General features: G+C 43.8%; 1 protein-coding gene across 1 annotated transcript in view; it reads right to left on the reverse strand.

Annotated features, from left to right (window-relative positions):
- Positions 1 to 10,993: 10,993 nt before the first annotated feature.
- NAF1 (nuclear assembly factor 1 ribonucleoprotein) overlaps positions 10,994 to 26,465 on the reverse strand; it is an 83,260-nt gene continuing 67,788 nt past the window's right edge. Inside the window, exon 9 of the mRNA XM_083172711.1 lies at positions 10,994 to 11,878. Within this exon, the coding sequence (XP_083028837.1) occupies positions 11,391 to 11,878 (488 nt within the window). The 3' untranslated portion in view covers positions 10,994 to 11,390. The remainder of the gene's footprint in view (positions 11,879 to 26,465) is intronic.

A 26,465-nucleotide genomic window follows, 5' to 3' on the forward strand; every position in this document is an offset into this window, starting at 1 on the left:
TAAGTTCTTTTTTTTTTTTTTTTATCATCATCCCTAGTTCCTCTGGCAGGGCAAAGCATATCAGAGTAGCTCCGCCTAACGTGCGTCAATGGTGGATGATGAGTTCCACCACCTTTCCAGGACCACTTTTATCCCTGGTTTGTAGCACACATGTAAGGGAAACCAGAAAACGCTGCCAACACATATTGCAATCTGTTTATTCAATATAATCCCCACTGTACCATAAATGACCCTCAATGTTGCTCATCCGACCCTGTACTGTTATAAAGACAGGGCATTATCTACTAAGATGGGTGTTCTATTGAAGACGAAATGTTGCTATGGGCAACCAATCAGAGTCTATCATCTTCCAGAAGGTGCTAAATAAATAATAAGTAGATAATGATTGGTTGCTATGAGCAACATCCCATCTTCAATAGAACTCACATCTCAGAAAATAAAGCCCGTAGTGAGAGTCTTCAGCAGTTTGAACATGTAGAGCAGCGAAATGTCACAATTCACCTGTATAGCCCTCCAGCGGGAATGGCAGTGTCTTTATGCTGCTACATCTAGTAATGGAAGACACAGCATCTTACAGATGATTTCTTCCTGTTATCGCTTCTTTGTGCACTCATGTATAATAACCTCATGACTAGCAGACTGCAGGGAAATGCAGATGTATAATAACTATATTATGCTTACGCAAATGCCCACAACACATTAAAAGAATTGTAGATGGACTATCAAGACGCTTGAACTAAAGCTTTACATTCTATTTTCAGTATCGAGGGATATTCTAATATATTTGGTAGACTGCTTCTAGGCCAATATGTAAGATACATGTATTATGTATTTGTCTGGAAGCACAGAAATCTTTTTAATTTGAGTCATTAGAAAATCTTTGAAAGGACACAATCGCTACAAAAGCATAGTGGGCTGCTTTCTCAGTATGTGAGCAGACTGCTGTGGGCTTTTCTTTTTCTGGCCGATAAGCAAAATTACCACATAAAATCCTCATTCCATTTCAAATGGCATACACAGGATACAAAAGGGACGTAGAGGACAACAATTTTAGAATTTCTGCTTATCTATTCCCTAGTCTTTTACAGAATCTTCCCTCTTTGTTCGGTGTATTTGCATTTGCAACAGAAATGTAAATTCAGGAAAACAATGTGCAGCTTTTTTTTTTTTCAACGATACTCCATTTATTTTCCATGACAAGTTATCTGCGGTCCAACTTTCACGTCATAACCAGAAACACTGGCTTGCCGTATGACTGGATTCACTTTTAGGGCATTAAGCAAATGTCTTGGTGTGTACGGTTTCCTGCATTTTGCACTGGGATACAAACGCGTAATACAGCTGCTGTTTTGGTAAGGTGTATATTAATGCATACCCTCCAACATGACCCATCCCATTAGGTACAAAATGCTCTGTTCCTGGACTTCCCTGCCAGTGACAGTTACAGATGTGAGCCTACAGCACAGTCCAATATTCAAAGAGGGGGGGTCACATCAACTCTCAGTGATGTTTGGGATGGCAGCTGGTGTGGCTCCCCTTTTTGAATATTGGACTGTGCTGCAGGCTCACATCTGTAACTGCCACTGGCAGGGAAGTCCAGGAACAGAGCATTTTGTACCTAATGGAATGGGTCATGTTGGAGGGTATGTTAATGTGATCAGTATACCCCCTAGAAATGAATCCATTGTATGCACTGCAACAGATGTATGGAAAAGTTAGCAGGTTTATATGTAAATAATATTGGGGTAGCACAGACAGTATAAGGGCCAGTGCCACCACTAGGCAGCTTTAGGCATTTGCCTAGGGGCGCTGGCCACTGGAGGGTGGTATTGAGTTGGAAAGAAGCAGGAAAGCAGCTGCTTGCCCATTAATCATCCCAGCCTGCCTGAGGCACTATCTTCAGGAAAAAGTAAGGTCTCCCTTAAGGTGCGTACACACGGGCATAAAATCACTGGCAATATGGTCGCTGAGCGACCATATTGCCAGCGATTGGAGTGTGCACCGGCGATAAATTGCTTGGTGCGCCGTCACGTTTTTAGCCCCCTTATGATCCCCCGGCAGAGGTTCCCTTTCCCCATCTCTGGTCGCTGATGAAAAGGAGACACTGAGCAATAAATTGCCCCGTCTGTACACAGCTTTACACTACCAACACCGCAGCAGCACATTTCCTTCTCATGGAGCAGAAGTGCCTGCATCCCTCCCCCAAAGAGCAGGTCAGCGTTGGTGGGTAGTACCACCGCCTCCCTTCCCATAGAGTAGCGGCAGTTACACCCCCACACATGGAGCAGGTCAGCGGTGGCTGCAACCCCCCTTCATGTAAAACAGGCTGTATCTTTGCCTTAGGCCCTGAGATAGCTTGCACCGGTCCTGAGTGTCATGGTTAGCATTTCTGCTTCACAGCACTGAGGTCATGGTTCACTTTCCACCATGGCCCTAACTGTACAGAGTTTGTATATTGTCCTTGTGCTTGTGTATGTTCTCCTTGTGCTTGTGTATATTCTCCCGGTTTCCTCCTACAATCCAAAAACGGTACTTATGTAATATCTGGGCTCTCGTTTTTCTTATGAGACCGCGGCCGCTCGCCACACTATATAAAATCAACTCCATGCGTAGTTGGATAGTAGTGGTATGGAAGTACTGGAAGGTTATTTGGCTCCCCCAAAAAATAACCCTAGAATGAATGTGTAAATTTAGTCAGGAATATAGTTGTAAACGCCCCTGGGGCAGGGACTGATGTCAATGTTCAAATATTCTCTGTAAAGCGCTATGGAATATGTGTGCGCTATACAGTATACAGTAAAACACTGGTAATAAATAAAAAATAACTGGATCTGCTATTTTTTTAGATTCATACTGCAGTGATGAAATGCTGATGTTTCTAGGGCTGTTGTAGTGTACATGAGAAATTTACATAAATATGATTTCCAGGATAGTTGAGTATATAAATCCTCTCGCAGTATAAATAGCTTAGTAACAACATAACTGAAAGTAACATCCTTGGTAACGACCTTCAGAAGACAAATATGGAACTAAAGGCAGAAGAAAATATAGGCTTTCAAGGTAATACTCCACATGCGTTCAGTGTGTAAATGCTGAAAGCAGGAGAGTGTTTAACTTTACTAAAGGGGGGGGGGGGGGAGGGAGAGAAGCAGTTTCAATGCGGATGACGTTTGTAAATTAACATAGTTTTAATAGGCGTTAAATGCATGGACAATGTAGCAATTCTGTGTTGAACATAAATTTTTATCATGCTGTTTAAATATGTTTAAACATACTGTACATATAGCATCAAAAGATATGTTGGAGAACTCACAACAGCAATCCAGAACTAACAGTTTCTTCCTAAGTGGCTCATTACTTCGTTCTGTAATCTTTACCTTGTAGGAGGATGTTAGAGGCTGACAATTAAGGCATTGGTGAATCAAGAGGATTGATTTAGCATTTCAAATGATAGAACACTTGCAACCATGCTCTGTAGTATGGCACACACAAGGTCAACACAGCTTGTTTGTCAATTCCGTATAGCAGCACCTTATTATATCAATAGGCGGATAAGCACATATCGTGGATCTGTGTACAAGGATATGTAGAAATATAAAGATTTATAGAAACTAAAGATTTTCTGACTAATATCAGCGTGCACTACATATATTAATATATTATTTATTAACAGTTTCTTTTATAGCGCAGCATATTCCATTGCGCTTTACAAAGGAGACAGTGATACAACAAACAGGGTATTTACAGACAGTCAAAATGTAGGATTTATATATGCTACCGTTATCTTCCTAGCATTTCATTTCATATGCGTTATAAAGTAAATTTTGTTCAATTAAAACGTCAAAATGCTTATAAAGTCTCAGAGCTCAGTGGTCCCCAAACATTTTTGATAACACAGCCAGAGGCGTAACTATAGCACCGCAGCCCCCGCGGCCGTGGGGGTTGGGCGCTGTGCATGTGTGGGCACCGGGGGGCTGTGGTGCTATAGTTAGCCCCCTCCCGTCCGCCAATCCGCCGCCCGCAGCCTTACCTGACTTCACTGGTCCCGTCCCGGCTCCCTTGCTGGCTTCATTCTTCTGCTAGTGAGACGGACCACAATAAAATGTCCGCCGCATATAGCAGAGAGTTCTCTGAAACTGTCTGCTGTATGGGGGCGGACATTTTGTGTTGGTCCATCTCACTAGCAGAAGAATGAAGCCAGCAAGGGAGCCGGGACGGGACCAGCCAGACAGGTAAGGCTGCGGGCGGGGGGGCGCCCCCCATTAACGGTGGGGGGCGCCCAATTCATAGTTACGCCACTGAACACAGCAACCTAGAGTATCAACATTTTTTCCACAACACCCCGAAGCCCAAGTTTCTTATGGTGACAGTGCAATAAAACAAAATAAAACATGAAATAATTTGTTTATAGGCCATCCTTAAGTTGTAACAGTATGTGGTAAATGACAGGACTCATTTCTATTTGTCCTCACAATTTATGGTGAGAAGCTACAGGCACCGGTTTATTTGTTACATTCACCATAAATAATTTTAATTGGTCCTGCCACAAGTCTATGGCCCTCCTGCAAGTGCCCTCGGGCACCCCACGGTGCCACAGCTCCCAGCCTGGGAACCACTGGTGTAGCTGAAAATAATTTTAATGATTGATTTAGCTAGGAATACAAATACAACACGAAGAAACAAATTTCTGCATTAAATAATAATGATGACGAGAATCACCATTATCATAATCCCCTCTACTCGGGCATTCACTCCAGGGTCCCCCAAAACACAAATGAGTAAAGTTTCTGGCATAGTTGTCAAAGATGAATGTAAATTAGTCACTTGGGGATACACCCAAGAATACTACATGAGCTTAAATGGGTTTACTCTATTAACAGGTTTATTCAACCAGTCACTATCAACAGAGACTGAGAAAAAAAACCACTGTACAGTACATAAACACTAAAAAATATAATTAGGTGACATCACCTGCGGCAGCTCCTCGTGCATGTCATAGGCTACAGTGCTGAACATGAAGGTCAAAGATCCCCCTGGCTGACTGGTGGGTCATTAACGATGCAGGGCGGCACGCATCATTAACAACATCAAGAACACGAAACAAGATTTTAAAAGGTATCAGAATGCCCATTCGGATATGGCCATTGGAGGCAGGGTATGTTCTCTGAAGCTGAGCAGGTACACTGTTTTGATATTTGAGGGAGGTGGTTGTGTGTGTGTGTGTGTGTGTGTGTGTGTGTGTGTGTGTGTGTGTGTGTATGTATGTATGTATGTATGTATGTATGTATGTATGTATGTATGTATGTATGTATGTATGTGGTGTACATACTTGGTGTGTGTATGCTGTAAAGTATGTGTGTACAATGTGTGTATTCGTGTCTACATTGGGTATATGCTATGAGTGTATGTTACACATACATACTGTACATGTATGGAAACCCCAGTTTGCCAATGCTGAATATGTGTCCTGTCTCATTAAACAGCTATGCTTGGCATGGTTGTGGATCAAATCAACTCCAAAAGGTTGACACATGTAAAGGTCAATGAGTTTTTCTCATATCTTTTATGTTAATTTGTACCCGTGAACCCTCAATAATGTACCACTTCACTACCCATGCTTTGGGCCACTTTACTAGTCCTAATCATAGTCCCCATTGCAATGTGATCTGCGGATTAATTTGATAAGTAAAACTTGCATGATCAGCAAGCAACTGATCAATCTGTATACAAAGTACTACGATGCTGTGGCTGTTTTGAACACCAAATTCCATTGTGCTTCATATACAGACTCAATCGAACTTATGCTGGCGACACATCAGACCAACTTTCATCCAACTAGTTGGTTGGATGGAATAAAAATCTGGTACTGGATGCGCAAATGTCAATGAACAATTTGCTCACAAACCCAGAAAAAAACAGATACAACTACATTACTTTGAGCGACACGTTTTGCCCGTTTCCAGATGTTTGGAGCAAATGACAACTACAAATTACATGTGCTCCCATCCAGTACCAGATTTTTATTCCATCCAAGCAACTAGTTGGATGAAAGTTGGTCTGATGTGTGGCCAGCAATAGATATGCAAGTGCTATTAATGAAATAAAAATTAATCAGCACTGTATCCTGGTGCCTCCTATTCACATCTCATTGTAACTAAGAGACATCAAAAGAAATGTTTTACAGGACCTGGTAGCTCACTCGTGCCAGGCATCTTGCGTCACATGGTGTATTGAGGCTAAATGCAGTATGATATATGTAGAATTGAAAGCGCATAAATGATACAGTATAGGAAGGAAAAGGTATACTGGCATTATAAGGCGGCTAAATATTCTATTATACTAAGAAAGAAACTTGCTCAGAAAATGCACAGAGAAATAACTAATTTTTTTTATCTTAAGGCATGGGAGAAGAGCAGACAATTTTAAACATGTCAGGCATTATTTGGACTGTGGAAAAAACTCTAACAACACTTATAGCTCATGTTGTGTGAACACACAGGAGGTGCAGTATCAATTGAGATGCATGGAAGGTGGTTATTAAGATATAAGGAAATGATCTGTTTTATGGGCGGGATATTCCACATCAAATCAACCATTTCAGATTGTGATGAAATTTGGTAAATTAGATTTTTAAATTATATGTTTTTAAAAACTTGGAATTTGAAGAAAAAAAAAAAAGAAAAAACGATTAAAATTTTTTAAAGTTGAATTTCTGGCTCACCTAAACGTGCAAGAGTTAGGCAAAATCTCATTGTAGACTACAATTTTTTTGGGCTTTCATGAGATATAGATCTCAGAATTGTGATACTCCGAAAACCAATTTAAATTTTTTAAACAAATATCATTTTTTTAAAAATTTTAAATAAATCCCCAAATTTTTATTTTGATTATTGTATGAACAACTAAGTTAATTCCTGCACATATAACACCGATAAAAAAAGGTTCAGCAGATGGGTGTGACTGATGAGCTAGTTAGTTCTTAGAAAGGAGGCCATAATCGTTGACTTTTGTGTTCATGACAGCCAACATTGAGATAGTTGACCAGTGAGGAAACTGCTGTGTCAAAATCAGTGGCACAGGAACACTTTTTGCTGGTTTAATGCTTGTAGCAATGCTAAGGTCTGTGCCATCCTGAATAAACAGCAAGATGGTTCAGAAAGACGTATGACCATTCAATTATTATTTTATTTGTCAGATTCCAGGTTAGAATCCACTATATTCTTTTTCTGACCTAACAAATGCAGAGGAATTTTGGACCATATCAGAACATACAACCATCAATAATTAAAACATGCTGCCTAATATGGACCATCATTCTGATCCATACGCGCCCCTTGCACGTTCGCACAGGGGAACTATGGTTTACAACTGCGCATGTGCAGGCTCAGTTTGTGAGCGGGCACGGCGAATCTATTTTTCCCAAGCCCATTCACACGGAGCAGTGCAGACAGGGGATGTGGGTGGCGTGGACAGGATGGGAATTCCCAGCATTTCATGGGCATCCTCATGAAAACACTGGGCAATCCCACACTAATGCGGCCGGAAAGCAGGCAGTTGATATCAGTTGCCCATCCTCTTCCCATTAAGGGGCGCCGCAGATCTAAGACACCAGAGAGTGCTTTAGATCCGCAAGTGCTAGAGAAATCATTTGGTGGTTGGCGACCCCGCACGCAATCTGTGAATGGATGTTTATGCAAAACATCCATTCGCATGCGTGCAGGGAGATTTGCGGTGCGTGCGGCAGGCGAACCTTTGTGCAGGCAACGTTTAGATAACCCGCAAAGCTGTATATTTAACACAATTAGAATGAAGCCATAGTGTAAGTTTACTTGACATGGGAGCGCAGCAGACAATTGATTTTTAACACCTGAAGGTATCCTGTGGTATCTGGCACCAAGATGTTAGCGACAGATCATTTAAATCCTGTAAATTACAATTAGGATTTCCATGGCACAAATGTTAAGCTTGAGGTCTGAGGAATTTGAAGGTTCCAAATCAACACATCGAACACTTGTCATGTTCCTTAAACCATTCCCCCTAAAAGAACTTGCAATGTGGTAGGGTACATTATCTTACTAAGAGAAGCCATTGCCATTGAGGAATACTGTTACAATGTAGGGATGACTATGGCTTGCAACAATATTTAGGTAGGTGGTATGTGTCACAGTAACAACCACATGAATGTCCACACCAAAGGTTTCCCTGCAGAGTATTCCTTCTTCCCATACAGCATCCAGGTAAACACCTCAGATGCAACAGTCTGTCCACATGATACAAATGAAAATGGCCCAGTTCTGATCCTCAAGCGCTGAGGCCATATCAGTGTAGACAGGAGTCTGCATGACTGGTGTGCAGCTACGTAATAAGGGGATATGCATGGTGTGTTCTTACACTTTTCTGTTCTAACGAGCATTAACTTTTTTTTCTTCAGAAATGTGTGCTACAGAAGCTCTTTTGTGTGATCAGACAAGTTGGCCTAGCCTTTGCTCCTCGTGAGCATTAAAGAGTATTTGGTGCTCATGACCCTGCTGCCAGTTCACTGGTTGTCCTTACTTAAACCACTTTGGTAGGAACTAACCACTACATACTGGGAACCCTCCTACAAGGGGACGTTTTGGAGATTCTCTGTCACAGTTGCCTAGCAATCACAATCTGGCCCTTGTCACTCACTCAAATCATTATGCTTGCCCATTTTTCTGCTTCCAACACACCAACTTCAAGAACCGACTGTTAACTTGCTGCTTAATATATCCCATCCCTTCACAGCTGTCATTGTATTGAGATAATCAATAAGTTTAATATCACCTGTCAGTGGCTAAGCATTAGTAAGATAGTAACAGCTTTGCTTTTGAACTGTTCATTGTACACAAACTTTGTTTCATTAGAATATTTATATAAAAGTAGCAGTTTAAACATTTGAATGTTTGTGCATCCAAGACTACAAACTTTCCATCAATACTGATGGAAATGCTGTTGGGAAACATTTATTTGCATAAACTACTAATAGTTTTTCTGTTGGTCTCCCTTCCACTCCTCAGGTTATGATGTAACCAACATTACAAGGAGGACTATGAAAACCTCATTACACTAATGTAGGCTTTTCCAACCTTGGTCCTCTAGGCACACTAAAGGCCCCCCCAATCACTAGCCCGAATTGTCCTAAGGACAAGTCCAAAAAGTTTGCCCTTGAAAATTCTCCGGCAGCTGCCCAGGAGGCTTGCTAATGATTTGGCACTGATGTGCCAAATTACATGCAATCCCCAGGGAGCTGGCAGCAGCAGGGGGCGGGGTCGGACCCAAAACATCATTGATGCTAAAAAGCACCCGCGATGTGCCAGTGATGGGTCCAATCAAATAAATGTAATGTTCAGCCCGTCTGACCTCCCTGACCCGATGCGCACGGGACCGCGCATCGAGTCGGAGGGGATGTCAAACAAATCAGATTTGGGCCGATTCCTCTGCCCAATCCATCAAAATCGGGCAAATTAGGCCAAAATCAAACAAGTGTGGATATCACCAAAACCTGCACTGTTAGCTGGAATTAGGGAATTACTGCAGTAATAAATAGGACCAGCCCTTAACTAATGCAGCATGCTTTGAACATTGCCTACAGTTGTTTGAAACTTTGTAAAGAGTGGAATAATTCCACACAACACAATTTATAATGTTTAAGTAGTGTCAAAATGGTTACATCTAATATAAGAACAACCCTTTTAGATCCACCAAAGCTTTGGAAGGTGGTGTTAGAAACTTTGACCCTTAACCATTTTACACTTGTTCTTTTAAATCAATATATCATTTTATAGTGTTCATTCTAGCACCCGCTATATTTGAAAACCCATGCAGTTCCTCTTCCCTGCCTGGGGTGTCACTGTCTGCGCTGGCATTTCTAGCACATGTCTGGTTTGCATATCAGTGCTGATATACAGACCACACTGTGCTAGAAGCACTACAGCAGACAGTGACACCCCAGGCAGGGAAGAGGAACTGCATGGGTTTTCAAATATAGCGGGTGCTAGAATGAACACTATTTTAAGCAACTACTTATTAAAGAGTAACTTCATATAGTCCTATTTCACATGTTATTTTACTTTACTATGAGACATAACAGTACTTGTGTACTTTCACGGCGGCAGCTTACGCTACGTTTGAAGCTACGTTATTAGCGTAGCCCAACGGCGGCTTTACTTGTGCAGTTTCATGGTGGCAGCCTAAGCTACGTTATAAGCGTAGCTCAACGGCTGCCTAGCGTAGTCAGTGTAGTGACCCCGTGGCAACCCTGCGTAGTCAGCGTAGTGTCCCCGTGAGGCAGCTACTCATCGTACTGTTGCCGGGAACTGCATCTCTGAGTCAGCGTGGAGTTGATTTTATAAAGTGTGGCGAGCCCAGAGAGCCAGAAGCATGGCGAGTGCAGCGAGCCCCGCGAGGGGACACGGAATACAAGTAAATTAATACACGTGCGCTCGCCATGCTTTGGGATCGGTGGCTCGCCACGCTTTATACAGTCAATTCCACACTGACGTGGATAGTGGGGATATGAAAAGGCCGGGAAGACGCGTAATGCGTTCCCTCACCACACTTCGGGTACTGCTGACTGACTACGCTGCCCGCGTGAACAGTACGCTGGCTCTGACAGGGACGCTGGCTACGTTAAGCAGCCACGGTAACACTATGCTATGCTGATTCTGACAGGGACACTCGTGGAAACACTACGCTACTGCTCGCGGAAACACTACACTACTTTTAACTATGCTGGCCACGGGAACACTATGCTGACTACGTAACTGCCGCCGTTAAACTACACAAGTACAGACATAGCTATTTTAGTTCAACTTACAATAGGAACATTCTGCCAAGAGAAAATGTCTGAACAAGAAAAAAAAAAAACGTAACATACTTAAGATTAAACAATGTTTTGCACAAAGAAAAAAATTCTAAAATAAATACTAATTTACAGATTTAATTACAAATTTATTGAGCATTAAAAATAGAGCCTTTTTTTACAAGAACAGACTATTGGACATTTTATTGTCCAGACTTTTTAAGGATATAAATAAAATAAGAAATCAAATACAAGATCTAATTGTAAGCAATTGAAACATACACATTTGAAATCTTAATAACAATTGAAAAACATGATACAAATCATAGCCTGTAAAATATAGTAATGCTCAAAATAAAATGTCAAACATCTGAAGACAATTGTTACTATGGAAACAATGAGAAGATTTATACATTTCACCTTGGTCTAAACAGAAAGCCCAGTGGTAAAGTATTTTAAAATGTATAGATTGTTGTAAATGGAAAGGACACTAAACATTTACTGAATAGAAGTAAGACAATGCCATATATAACCGCTTTTCTGTGTTGATAGTATGTAACTGAAGCAATCAATGATTCCAGCTAGAACAATCAGCATCTCCAGTGTTGGGAGGAGGTGGAGGAGGAGGTGGTGGTGGTGGTGGAGGTAGAGCGTAAAATTGTGAGTTCTGCATATAAGGATAATGCATGTTCTGTTCAGGCCAAATCATATGAGGGGGTGGATGTGGAGGAGGAGGATGAGAAGGAGGAAGGGGGGGAGGAGGTAGAGTTTGCATATTTCCATAATGTCCATAAAAATTCGGAAATGGAGCAGTGTGACCATTATTTGGTAATGGAATGTGATATTCTTGAGAATTCTGGTAAGTATAGGCCTGTTGCATCACATGTTGTTCTGGAAAATTAGAATGGAAATATGGTCTTTGATGTTGCATATAAGCATTTTCTTGGTGATGAGATCCCCGTCCATGAGAGGAATGTGATGATGAACCATTTCTTGAGTATGGCCTTGAGTATTTCTTATTTCCACCAAACTGGTTCGATTCCTGGGAACTGGTTGCTTAAGATGAGAAGAAAAACATTAAAAAAGGGTCCATTTATTGCCGTATTAAACATGTAAAAGTTTAGTGGCGGAGAATTTAAGCCAAATCCAATGAGGAAGTTGAATGAGCAATTGAAAGTGCTAGGTAACACGGTAGCACTAGAAACCATAAAATTAATCACACAACTTTATGTAAGTTGGTTAATATAAAGACCTGTTTGTAGATGTATTGCAATCCTGTGATCGAAGCTTCTATTAGTCTGGCGCCACTGTAGGAGGTAAAGCCCGGGATTGACAGTTTTTCTATCCAGAATCCCAGAAATTCAAAAAAAAAGGGCCTGGGATTGGCCTCCCTACTGCTGTAGTAATGTAACAAGCCCAATGTACTACATACCTGTGCAGTACTACTCTTAGCCCGGCCTGCCCGGTCTCCTTTATATAGAGTATACTTCATATAAACTCTTACCACAGTATAATTACAAATGAGTGTGAGCGCAAAGCATATGGCACAACAAAATCATATCAGAAACATTAAAAAGTGTTAAGTCAATTTGAGCTGCATGTACATGCAACTGGGAAGGGGTTCTAAGGGGAGGGGTGTCATTAAGGACCCAAGGAATTGTTCAAACCATGAACACTGGGCAACATTTTAAATATTGCTCAGAAGGGTCACAATGAGCCGTAGCATTTAAAATATTGCATAAAAAAAAAAAAAAAACATACATGTAACGTGCTATATAGAGCATTCATGTAAAAGATCACCAATGAGGGGTGTGTGGTTTTGGTAAAACCTAAAAAGGTGTCAGCGGTGTGCAATGAAGGTCTGTCCATTCGATTAATATCTTAACCCCTTCCTGACACAGCCAGTTTTTGCCTTCCTGACAGAGCCCTTTTTTTCAAATCTGACATGTATCACTTAAGTGGGGATAACTTTTTTTTGCTTTTACTTATCCCAGTGATTTTGAGATTGTTTTCTCGTGACACATTGTACTTCAAGTTAGTGGTAAATTTGGGTCGATACAGTCTGTGTTTTTTTGTGAAAAATACCAAAATGTCGCAAAAAAATGGAAAATTTAGCAATTTGCAAAATGTTAAATTTTCTGCTTGTGAGACAAATAATCATACCACTCAAAATAGTTAATAACTAACATAGACCATATGTCTACTTTATGTTGCCATCATTATTTCAACTTCCTTTTAAATTTTTTGGACACTAGGAGGCTTAAAATATGAATAGCAAATTCTCAAATTTTCAAGAAAATTTCAAACACTGATTTTTTTAGGGACCAGTTCAGTTCTGATGAGACTTTGAGGGACTTGTATGTGAGACACCCCCATAAATGATGCCATTTCAAAAACTGCACCCCTCACAGTATTCAAAACAGCATTTTGGAAGTTTAACCCTTTAGGTGTTTCACAGGAATTAAAACAAAGTGTAGGTGAAATTTCAAAATTTCATTTTTTTTGCAGATTTGCAATTTTAATACATTTTTCTAAGGAACACAGTACATTTTACTAGAGAAATGTGACTAAAAATTGATTCCCCCAATTCTTTTGTTTTCATAAATATCCTATATGTGGCCCTAGTGTGCACGTTGACCAAACCACAGGCTTCATAATAGAAGGAGCACCTACTTGATTTTGGAGCCTCCTTTTTATGAGATTATATTTTAGGCACCATGTAGGTTTCTAGGCACCATAAGATGCTAAAAGTTAGGAACCTCCCCCACAAGTGACCCCATTTTGCAAACTACACCCTTCAGGGAATTCATTTAGGGGTATAGTGTACATTTCAAACCCCCAGGGGTTTCACCAATTTTGATACAACTGGGCTGTGAAAATGAAAAAATTTAATTTTTCATTTTCACAGCTCAGTTGTATCAAAATTGGTGAAACCCCTGGGGGTTTGAAATGTACACTATACCCCCTGATGAATTCCCTGAAGGGTGTAGTTTGCAAAATGGGGTCACTTGTGGGGGGGTTCCACTGTATGGGTGCTTCAGGGGTCATTCAACCAGAATCTGTGCTGCAAAATCCAAATATCACTCCTTCCCTTCTGAGTCCTGCCATGCACCCAACTGGTATTTTTTGGTCACATGTGAGGCATTGCCATACTCGGGAGAAATTGGGGCACAGATTTTGGGGTGCTTTGTCTCCTTCATTCCTTGCGAAAATGAAAAATTTTGAGCCAGATCTGCATGTTTGTGTAAAAAAATTTAATTTTTTACACAAAAATGCAGTTCTGGCTCAAAATTTTTCATTTTCGCAAGGAATGAAGGAGACAAAGCACCCCAAAATCTGTGCCCCAATTTCTCCCGAGTACGGCAATGCCTCATATGTGACCAAAAAATACCATTTGGGTGCATGGCAGGACTCAGAAGGGAAGGAGTGATATTTGGTGGTGGAATGAATGGTGGGTGCTATGTCGCATTAGCAAAACCCCGAAGCACCAATACAGTGGAACCCCCCCACATGTGACCCCATTTTGCTCACCAGCTTTGGGAGGGGGGCTGGCGCTGCGGCTGGTGGGGGGGTGGTAGGGGTGCTGGCGCTGCGGCAGCCGGGTGGGTGGGAGGGGGGGCTGGCGATCGGTGGTGATCGGTGCTGTACTTAACAGCACCGATCACTGTGTGTGTGTATATATATATATATATATATATATATATATATATATATATATATATATATATATATATATATATATATATATATATATATATATATATATATATATATATATATATAAAGAGCACTTACCCCCTTCCTTAGTAGGTGAGGATTGAACCGGCACACAGATGTAGAAGTGAAAAAAAAGACGTTTATTGTACAGGCATGGTATGCACAGACAGTCAGCTGTAACCTAACAGCCGTTTCAACCACTTCCTAGTGGTTTTCATCAGAGGTGTAGTCACATTACAGTGTGCTGTTTAAATAGCACAAAATTGCGCCCAAATTGCTCCAGAAAGAGGCCAGTCAGACCTCCTGTGACGTCAGCTAGCGTCACTGACAGTGAATGACAGCGGGGCTGGAGGCTGGGGGAGTGGTGGTGAGTCATCAGGGTTCTCCCTGAGCGTCAGCCCTGGGCTGGCTCAGGGAGTTCCCTGTGTAATGTTGATAGACTACAGTGCAGGTGACTGCGGGGTACAGCAGCGTAGCTGCTACATACACGCACACTGTGTGGAGCTGTGTGCTGGGGTAACAGGGTGCGCACGAGCGGCTGACTAGGAGAGTCAGTCGCTAGGGCGCCTGCGGCTGGCTGGAAGTGTCAGCCGTTGTGACGGACGGAGGGGTGAGGACGGGGGTGTGTACACACGGAGGTCTGGTTGCCCTGGTAACATCACAACAGTGTACAGCGGACATCTTAACAATGTACAAGTGGGGGAAATGCTGAGCAATAATAACAGCAGTATGTACCAGATGTTATAGACAGCGTGCACGTCAACTAAGTGCGCTGTCGACTTGCACCTTAGGTACTCAGCATAGTGTGGACATGTCAACAGTTTAGTGCTGTCGACTATTATTATACATAGTGTGTCAAAAGAGCATATCATGACTGATCAGAACTTCATAGTATCATAGTGCGCCTCCAGTCCACCCGGTCGACATAGAGCCATGTCGATCCCGGGAAATCTAGGACAATACTGGCTATGGTACAAGGGTGAAGCATTAGGCAACATGGCCATATCACTAATCCAAATAGGGACACTAGTCATAATCTATAGTGCCTATCAGTCGACACTTGCAGGTGTCTACACACCCTCGAGACCACTTAGAATATGGGGTTGTCTATGGCTATAAGTCTGATAAGGCTACACACTGAAGTGCTACAATAGTCGATACATGAACAATACGGTACGCTCGGCGGCGTATGATGTTCGCTTAGGTCCCTGGACACACGGAGGTGTCAAGGGTATATACATAAAAATTGCATGATAAATACGGTACGCTCGGCGGCGTATGATGCAAACCAAGGTCCCTGGACACTCGGATGTGTCAGGGAGTCATAAAGCCCATACAGAGGGCATTGTTGGTGTCTCATAGGCAGACACCCATTTTAAAATCCTCATTAAGACCCTGCGGGGCCAGGCTTTTGAGCCTGAAAATCCAAGAGAGTTCTCTCTGTAGAAGAAGTCTCTCCCTGTCGCCCCCATATTTCAGAGGTGGAACATGGTCCAAGATGGTGCATTTTAAATCAATCATATTATGCTTCTGTTCCAAGAAGTGTCTTGCGACAGGCAAGTTCTTGAGGTCACTTTGGGTAGTTCTGGGGTTGATGCTTTTTTTGATCGAGGATCTATGCTGATTAAATCTTTCTTTGAAGGTGCAAGTTGTCTTTCCAACATAAACCTTGTGGCACGGACATTGTAGAGCATATATAATGTATCTGCTGTTGCAGTCGAGGTGGTATTTGATGTTGAATTTCTCATCATTGAGTGGGTTATTAAATACTGGGCCAACTAGCAGGTATTGGCAGTTCACACAACCTCCACATTTGTATGTGCCCTTTTTGCATTTAAGCCAAGTTTGTCTTGAGCCGATTAGTGGGTTAGGCCTGGTTTTGACCAGGAGGTCCCTAAGGTTGGGGCCCCTACGGTAAGCAAATCTGGGAGGTACCTTGATCTCTTTGGAGAGCACCGGGTCACTGGTGAGCAGATGCCAGTGCTCATTCACCTTGTTTCTAATATGTTTAGACGCAACGGTGTAAGTACTAACAAAGTTGAGTCTGTCGTCACTTTCATCATTGGAGATTGCTTTAGGTAGAAGGAGTTGATCCCTTTTAAGTGTCAGCGCTCTCTGGACCGCCTTCTCCACTTCATTCCTGTCATATCCTCTATCAAGGAATTTGTCCTTCATTGTATTTATAGCCGCCTGGGTTGTCACGGGGTCAGAGGTTATCCTGATTACTCTTAGTAATTGAGAGTATGGTAGTCCACGTTTTAGTGGCTCCGGGTGGAAGCTGGTAGCCGCAAGCAAAGTGTTTTTATCAGACTCTTTGGTGTAGATTTTAGTAGAGAGCTGTCCATTCTCTATCATTACCGTGACGTCAAGATAATTGATGAGCTTCTCGCTAAAATTAATGGTGAACCTGATGGTTCCTGGTATGGAATTAAGTTCATTGAAGAATTTCAATAGTCTCTCCTCACCTCCTGTCCATATAAGGAAGAGGTCGTCAATATATCGGACGTATAGCGCGATGTCAGCACTGTATTCGGTATTTCCACAGATGTGTGCCTCCTCGTAAGCTGCCATGGTCAGGTTGGCATACGCCGGTGCCATGTTAGAACCCATGGCAGTCCCCTGGCGTTGTAGGAAGAACCTGCCTTCGAAGAGGAAGTAGTTCTTCGTGAGGATCATTTCCATCAGGGCCATCACGAACTCCACAGGAGGTCCCACATAGACATCACTCATTAGTAGGGCTTCCCTGCATGCGGCTAGCCCTACATCATGTGGGATATTAGTGTAGAGGCTTGTGACATCAAGTGTCACAAGCATAGCTCCACTCAAACTTTGTTGGTGGGCTTGTATCTTCCTTAGGAAATCGCTGGTGTCCGCTATGAAGCTCTTGGTTTTTTTCACCACTGGTTGGAGGTAGAAGTCCACTAGTTGGGACAGTGGTTGACAGAGACCCGCGCGCCGAGATAATCGGCCTTCCCGGTGGGGTCACAAGTGACTTGTGTACCTTCGGGAGTGTGTATAAACACGGTGTTTTCGGGTGAGTTTGTGTGAGGAATTTAGCAGTTTCTTCACTAATGTAGTTGTTGGTCAGGCCCAGCTGGATGGTTTTGTCGACCATCTGTTTGTATCTCCATGTGGGGTCCATGTCCAGTTGCTCATAGCATGTTGTGTCAGATAGTTGTGCCATTGCTTCGGCGATATAATATGCCCTATTGAGCAGGACGATGCCACCCCCTTTGTCCGCTGGTCTGATGATTAAGTCCACATCTTTCGAGAGTGTGTCAATTGCTTGCTTCTCCTCTTTCGAGATATTATGAAAGGATATTTTCTGTTTCTCAATGAAGGAATTAGTGTCCCTCTTCAGGACTCGGCTGAAGGTGCTGATAGATGGGTTGAAGGTAGGCGGATCAAAAGGTGCTTTTGCATCTTAATGTTGGTTTATAAGGTTGTCATCACCCTTGGCAACCGGGTGTCTAATAAAGTGGTCCCGTAGGCGGAGTTGTCTGCCAAGACGAAACATATCAATTTGCCAATTGAATAAGTTCTGTGTCAGGGTCGGCACAAAAGAAAGTCCACGATTAAGCAGAGATGCTTCTGCACTAGTAAGTATGTGGTTGGAGAGGTTAAACACAACTGTTCCGTTTTTTATTTCTGGGGCTTTTTTCTTCCTCTTTCTCCCACCCCGGCGGGTGGGTAGTAGAGGTTTTTTGGCGGACGTCGGTTCCTTTCTCCTCGTGCAAGATAATTTGGTGGTTGATGGTCAGATGTTGCGTTCTCAGAGTCGCTTGCTGAGGTCTGTGATTGGGTCTCAATGTCGGTGTATTGGGCCGGGGGTCTGCGCCCACCTCCTCTCCTTTGTTGTTGTCGGAACTTCCTGGGCTCAATTCTGGAGAACCACGGATAGACCCGACTTTCCTTATAGTCTTGTTTCACTTGTTTATACTTTTGTTTCTTAAACTTTAAGAGACCGGCCTTGAATGCTTCCAGTTCCCTGTCCAATTTGGTCAGCAAGTTACATTCTGGTGTTTCCAGTTCTTTGTATGGTGTAGCACTCTGTAGTTCAGAAATCTCCGTTTTAATTATCTCCAGATCAGAGCCGGTCTGTTCGATCACTAACAGCATGAGATCTTGCGAACACTTGTTGAGAATGTTGCACCATCTGCTGCAGAACTCATTGTTGTGTCGTCCCAGTGTCGGTTGGTTGTATAGTCTGAATCCTCGGGGGATAAGTGACTCTTTATAGTATTGTGATAGAGTCTGACCATGTAGGGTCAGCTCAATCTCGCGCTTCCTCAGCTTCAGCAGATCACTGTATAGCTCTTCAGGGGTATCTTTGTTAAATGCCAGATCCTCAGTATCTGCAAATAATATTCTTGCTGCATCTGTTGCACTGAATTGCAAAGCAGATGCAGTTTCATTCCCAGCAGCAACCGACATTTGTATCCAAAGCAACCAGAGTGCAGCAGTGTACGCTCGGTTGCTGTACCAAAATGTGCAAGAGGATGCAAATAGTGGAAAAATTTTTTTTAATAAGTGATATAAAAAAGACAGTTCATGGTGCTCAATCCCGATATTAGAAAGTTATTCAAAGTGGTTTTGCAGGATGGCACTCAACAAGCGTTATACAGTCCTCCGGTGCCAGGAACTTAAACGGTTAATAAAGAGCACTTACCCCCTTCCTTAGTAGGTGAGGATTGAACCGGCACACAGATGTAGAAGTGAAAAAAAAGACGTTTATTGTACAGGCATGGTATGCACAGACAGTCAGCTGTAACCTAACAGCCGTTTCAACCACTTCCTAGTGGTTTTCATCAGAGGTGTAGTCACATTACAGTGTGCTGTTTAAATAGCACAAAATTGCGCCCAAATTGCTCCAGAAAGAGGCCAGTCAGACCTCCTGTGACGTCAGCTAGCGTCACTGACAGTGAATGACAGCGGGGCTGGAGGCTGGGGGAGTGGTGGTGAGTCATCAGGGTTCTCCCTGAGCGTCAGCCCTGGGCTGGCTCAGGGAGTTCCCTGTGTAATGTTGATAGACTACAGTGCAGGTGACTGCGGGGTACAGCAGCGTAGCTGCTACATACACGCACACTGTGTGGAGCTGTGTGCTGGGGTAACAGGGTGCGCACGAGCGGCTGACTAGGAGAGTCAGTCGCTAGGGCGCCTGCGGCTGGCTGGAAGTGTCAGCCGTTGTGACGGACGGAGGGGTGAGGACGGGGGTGTGTACACACGGAGGTCTGGTTGCCCTGGTAACATCACAACAGTGTACAGCGGACATCTTAACAATGTACAAGTGGGGGAAATGCTGAGCAATAATAACAGCAGTATGTACCAGATGTTATAGACAGCGTGCACGTCAACTAAGTGCGCTGTCGACTTGCACCTTAGGTACTCAGCATAGTGTGGACATGTCAACAGTTTAGTGCTGTCGACTATTATTATACATAGTGTGTCAAAAGAGCATATCATGACTGATCAGAACTTCATAGTATCATAGTGCGCCTCCAGTCCACCCGGTCGACATAGAGCCATGTCGATCCCGGGAAATCTAGGACAATACTGGCTATGGTACAAGGGTGAAGCATTAGGCAACATGGCCATATCACTAATCCAAATAGGGACACTAGTCATAATCTATAGTGCCTATCAGTCGACACTTGCAGGTGTCTACACACCCTCGAGACCACTTAGAATATGGGGTTGTCTATGGCTATAAGTCTGATAAGGCTACACACTGAAGTGCTACAATAGTCGATACATGAACAATACGGTACGCTCGGCGGCGTATGATGTTGTCTATCAACATTACACAGGGAACTCCCTGAGCCAGCCCAGGGCTGACGCTCAGGGAGAACCCTGATGACTCACCACCACTCCCCCAGCCTCCAGCCCCGCTGTCATTCACTGTCAGTGACGCTAGCTGACGTCACAGGAGGTCTGACTGGCCTCTTTCTGGAGCAATTTGGGCGCAATTTTGTGCTATTTAAACAGCACACTGTAATGTGACTACACCTCTGATGAAAACCACTAGGAAGTGGTTGAAACGGCTGTTAGGTTACAGCTGACTGTCTGTGCATACCATGCCTGTACAATAAACGTCTTTTTTTTCACTTCTACATCTGTGTGCCGGTTCAATCCTCACCTACTAAGGAAGGGGGTAAGTGCTCTTTATTAACCGTTTAAGTTCCTGGCACCGGAGGACTGTATAACGCTTGTTGAGTGCCATCCTGCAAAACCACTTTGAATAACTTTCTAATATCGGGATTGAGCACCATGAACTGTCTTTTTTATATCACTTATTAAAAATTTTTTTTCCACTATTTGCATCCTCTTGCACATTTTGGTACAGCAACCGAGCGTACACTGCTGCACTCTGGTTGCTTTGGATACAAATGTCGGTTGCTGCTGGGAATGAAACTGCATCTGCTTTGCAATTCAGTGCAACAGATGCAGCAAGAATATTATTTGCAGATACTGAGGATCTGGCATTTAACAAAGATACCCCTGAAGAGCTATACAGTGATCTGCTGAAGCTGAGGAAGCGCGAGATTGAGCTGACCCTACATGGTCAGACTCTATCACAATACTATAAAGAGTCACTTATCCCCCGAGGATTCAGACTATACAACCAACCGACACTGGGACGACACAACAATGAGTTCTGCAGCAGATGGTGCAACATTCTCAACAAGTGTTCGCAAGATCTCATGCTGTTAGTGATCGAACAGACCGGCTCTGATCTGGAGATAATTAAAACGGAGATTTCTGAACTACAGAGTGCTACACCATACAAAGAACTGGAAACACCAGAATGTAACTTGCTGACCAAATTGGACAGGGAACTGGAAGCATTCAAGGCCGGTCTCTTAAAGTTTAAGAAACAAAAGTATAAACAAGTGAAACAAGACTATAAGGAAAGTCGGGTCTATCCGTGGTTCTCCAGAATTGAGCCCAGGAAGTTCCGACAACAACAAAGGAGAGGAGGTGGGCGCAGACCCCCGGCCCAATACACCGACATTGAGACCCAATCACAGACCTCAGCAAGCGACTCTGAGAACGCAACATCTGACCATCAACCACCAAATTATCTTGCACGAGGAGAAAGGAACCGACGTCCGCCAAAAAACCTCTACTACCCACCCGCCGGGGTGGGAGAAAGAGGAAGAAAAAAGCCCCAGAAATAAAAAACGGAACAGTTGTGTTTAACCTCTCCAACCACATACTTACTAGTGCAGAAGCATCTCTGCTTAATCGTGGACTTTCTTTTGTGCCGACCCTGACACAGAACTTATTCAATTGGCAAATTGATATGTTTCGTCTTGGCAGACAACTCCGCCTACGGGACCACTTTATTAGACACCCGGTTGCCAAGGGTGATGACAACCTAACAACACCTTATAAACCAACATTAAGATGCAAAAGCACCTTTGATCCGCCTACCTTCAACCCATCTATCAGCACCTTCAGCCGAGTCCTGAAGAGGGACACTAATTCCTTCATTGAGAAACAGAAAATATCCTTTCATAATATCTCGAAAGAGGAGAAGCAAGCAATTGACACACTCTCGAAAGATGTGGACTTAATCATCAGACCAGCGGACAAAGGGGGTGGCATCGTCCTGCTCAATAGGGCATATTATATCGCCGAAGCAATGGCACAACTATCTGACACAACATGCTATGAGCAACTGGACATGGACCCCACATGGAGATACAAACAGATGGTCGACAAAACCATCCAGCTGGGCCTGACCAACAACTACATTAGTGAAGAAACTGCTAAATTCCTCACACAAACTCACCCGAAAACACTGTGTTTATACACACTCCCGAAGGTACACAAGTCACTTGTGACCCCACCGGGAAGGCCGATTATCTCGGCGCGCGGGTCTCTCTGTCAACCACTGTCCCAACTAGTGGACTTCTACCTCCAACCAGTGGTGAAAAAAACCAAGAGCTTCATAGCGGACACCAGCGATTTCCTAAGGAAGATACAAGCCCACCAACAAAGTTTGAGTGGAGCTATGCTTGTGACACTTGATGTCACAAGCCTCTACACTAATATCCCACATGATGTAGGGCTAGCCGCATGCAGGGAAGCCCTACTAATGAGTGATGTCTATGTGGGACCTCCTGTGGAGTTCGTGATGGCCCTGATGGAAATGATCCTCACGAAGAACTACTTCCTCTTCGAAGGCAGGTTCTTCCTACAACGCCAGGGGACTGCCATGGGTTCTAACATGGCACCGGCGTATGCCAACCTGACCATGGCAGCTTACGAGGAGGCACACATCTGTGGAAATACCGAATACAGTGCTGACATCGCGCTATACGTCCGATATATTGACGACCTCTTCCTTATATGGACAGGAGGTGAGGAGAGACTATTGAAATTCTTCAATGAACTTAATTCCATACCAGGAACCATCAGGTTCACCATTAATTTTAGCGAGAAGCTCATCAATTATCTTGACGTCACGGTAATGATAGAGAATGGACAGCTCTCTACTAAAATCTACACCAAAGAGTCTGATAAAAACACTTTGCTTGCGGCTACCAGCTTCCACCCGGAGCCACTAAAACGTGGACTACCATACTCTCAATTACTAAGAGTAATCAGGATAACCTCTGACCCCGTGACAACCCAGGCGGCTATAAATACAATGAAGGACAAATTCCTTGATAGAGGATATGACAGGAATGAAGTGGAGAAGGCGGTCCAGAGAGCGCTGACACTTAAAAGGGATCAACTCCTTCTACCTAAAGCAATCTCCAATGATGAAAGTGACGACAGACTCAACTTTGTTAGTACTTACACCGTTGCGTCTAAACATATTAGAAACAAGGTGAATGAGCACTGGCATCTGCTCACCAGTGACCCGGTGCTCTCCAAAGAGATCAAGGTACCTCCCAGATTTGCTTACCGTAGGGGCCCCAACCTTAGGGACCTCCTGGTCAAAACCAGGCCTAACCCACTAATCGGCTCAAGACAAACTTGGCTTAAATGCAAAAAGGGCACATACAAATGTGGAGGTTGTGTGAACTGCCAATACCTGCTAGTTGGCCCAGTATTTAATAACCCACTCAATGATGAGAAATTCAACATCAAATACCACCTCGACTGCAACAGCAGATACATTATATATGCTCTACAATGTCCGTGCCACAAGGTTTATGTTGGAAAGACAACTTGCACCTTCAAAGAAAGATTTAATCAGCATAGATCCTCGATCAAAAAAAGCATCAACCCCAGAACTACCCAAAGTGACCTCAAGAACTTGCCTGTCGCAAGACACTTCTTGGAACAGAAGCATAATATGATTGATTTAAAATGCACCATCTTGGACCATGTTCCACCTCTGAAATATGGGGGCGACAGGGAGAGACTTCTTCTACAGAGAGAACTCTCTTGGATTTTCAGGCTCAAAAGCCTGGCCCCGCAGGGTCTTAATGAGGATTTTAAAATGGGTGTCTGCCTATGAGACACCAACAATGCCCTCTGTATGGGCTTTATGACTCCCTGACACATCCGAGTGTCCAGGGACCTTGGTTTGCATCATACGCCGCCGAGCGTACCGTATTTATCATGCAATTTTTATGTATATACCCTTGACACCTCCGTGTGTCCAGGGACCTAAGCGAACATCATACGCCGCCGAGCGTACCGTATTGTTCATGTATCGACTATTGTAGCACTTCAGTGTGTAGCCTTATCAGACTTATAGCCATAGACAACCCCATATTCTAAGTGGTCTCGAGGGTGTGTAGACACCTGCAAGTGTCGACTGATAGGCACTATAGATTATGACTAGTGTCCCTATTTGGATTAGTGATATGGCCATGTTGCCTAATGCTTCACCCTTGTACCATAGCCAGTATTGTCCTAGATTTCCCGGGATCGACATGGCTCTATGTCGACCGGGTGGACTGGAGGCGCACTATGATACTATGAAGTTCTGATCAGTCATGATATGCTCTTTTGACACACTATGTATAATAATAGTCGACAGCACTAAACTGTTGACATGTCCACACTATGCTGAGTACCTAAGGTGCAAGTCGACAGCGCACTTAGTTGACGTGCACGCTGTCTATAACATCTGGTACATACTGCTGTTATTATTGCTCAGCATTTCCCCCACTTGTACATTGTTAAGATGTCCGCTGTACACTGTTGTGATGTTACCAGGGCAACCAGACCTCCGTGTGTACACACCCCCGTCCTCACCCCTCCGTCCGTCACAACGGCTGACACTTCCAGCCAGCCGCAGGCGCCCTAGCGACTGACTCTCCTAGTCAGCCGCTCGTGCGCACCCTGTTACCCCAGCACACAGCTCCACACAGTGTGCGTGTATGTAGCAGCTACGCTGCTGTACCCCGCAGTCACCTGCACTGTAGTCTATCAACATTACACAGGGAACTCCCTGAGCCAGCCCAGGGCTGACGCTCAGGGAGAACCCTGATGACTCACCACCACTCCCCCAGCCTCCAGCCCCGCTGTCATTCACTGTCAGTGACGCTAGCTGACGTCACAGGAGGTCTGACTGGCCTCTTTCTGGAGCAATTTGGGCGCAATTTTGTGCTATTTAAACAGCACACTGTAATGTGACTACACCTCTGATGAAAACCACTAGGAAGTGGTTGAAACGGCTGTTAGGTTACAGCTGACTGTCTGTGCATACCATGCCTGTACAATAAACGTCTTTTTTTTCACTTCTACATCTGTGTGCCGGTTCAATCCTCACCTACTAAGGAAGGGGGTAAGTGCTCTTTATTAACCGTTTAAGTTCCTGGCACCGGAGGACTGTATAACGCTTGTTGAGTGCCATCCTGCAAAACCACTTTGTATATATATATATATATATATATATATATATATATATATATATATATATATATATATATATATATATATATATATATATATATATATATATATATATATATATATATATATATACACACACATACATACATACATACACACACACACACACACACACACATATATATATAGTTCATTTCATAAACGTTTCAGCTGCTGTGCTGCGGCTGGCGGGGGGGTGGGAGGGGGGCTGGCGCTGCGGCTGCTGGCTGGGTGGGAGGGAGGCTGCCGGGTGGGAGGGAGGCTGCCGGGTGGGAGGGAGGGAGGGCTGCCGATCGGTGGTGATCGGTGCTGTACTTAACAGCACCGATCTCTGTGTTACCGAGCGGCTTAGCCGCCGGTAACACAGAAAATGCTGCAATTGGCTGTTCACTTTTGAACAGCCAATCGCAGCCATCGCCGACCGGGGGGGGCATCCCTGCCCCCCCTGGGCGGCGAGGGGGGATGTCTGCTGTCAGGGACAGCAGACATCTCCAAACTGTCACCGCGTCTATAGACGCGGTGACAGTTTAATGGCATGACGTACATTTATGCCATGTGTCGGGAAGTACATCCCGACCATGACGTAAATGTACGTCAAATGTCGGGAAGGGGTTAAGCCAGGTGCTAACTACACGTTGTGTGTAACCAGGGAACTTGGAACAGACGCAGCCCCAGCAAGTGCAGACACTTGCCGGCCGAAGGGAGCGACTGTGGAGGGTGGGTGCGGGGGGATTGCTAATAATGTACTGAACAGATGAGGGAGGCCAAAAATTATAGTACTGCTTTCCTAGCACGGCGCCCGTCTCATTGATTGTATGCCTTAAGTTTAAGGTACTTAAGGCATACAATCAACGCGATGGACCCGATTTTGTAATCTCATGGATCTTATGCATACATAAGATGCATGAGATCCATGAGATAAAAAAAATCGTGAGCCCCCAATAACCATTCTTAAAGCCACCAGCACTATCAACGCCAACCCGAAGCGTGGCGAGCGCAGTGAGCCCGCGAGGGGCAGCGGTACGCGTCCTCCGACCTTTTCATACCCCCACTATCCACGTCAGCG

Source organism: Crinia signifera, chromosome 1 (assembly GCF_055691185.1).
Source record: "Crinia signifera chromosome 1, ASM5569118v1, whole genome shotgun sequence".
Taxonomy (NCBI): domain Eukaryota; kingdom Metazoa; phylum Chordata; class Amphibia; order Anura; family Myobatrachidae; genus Crinia; species Crinia signifera.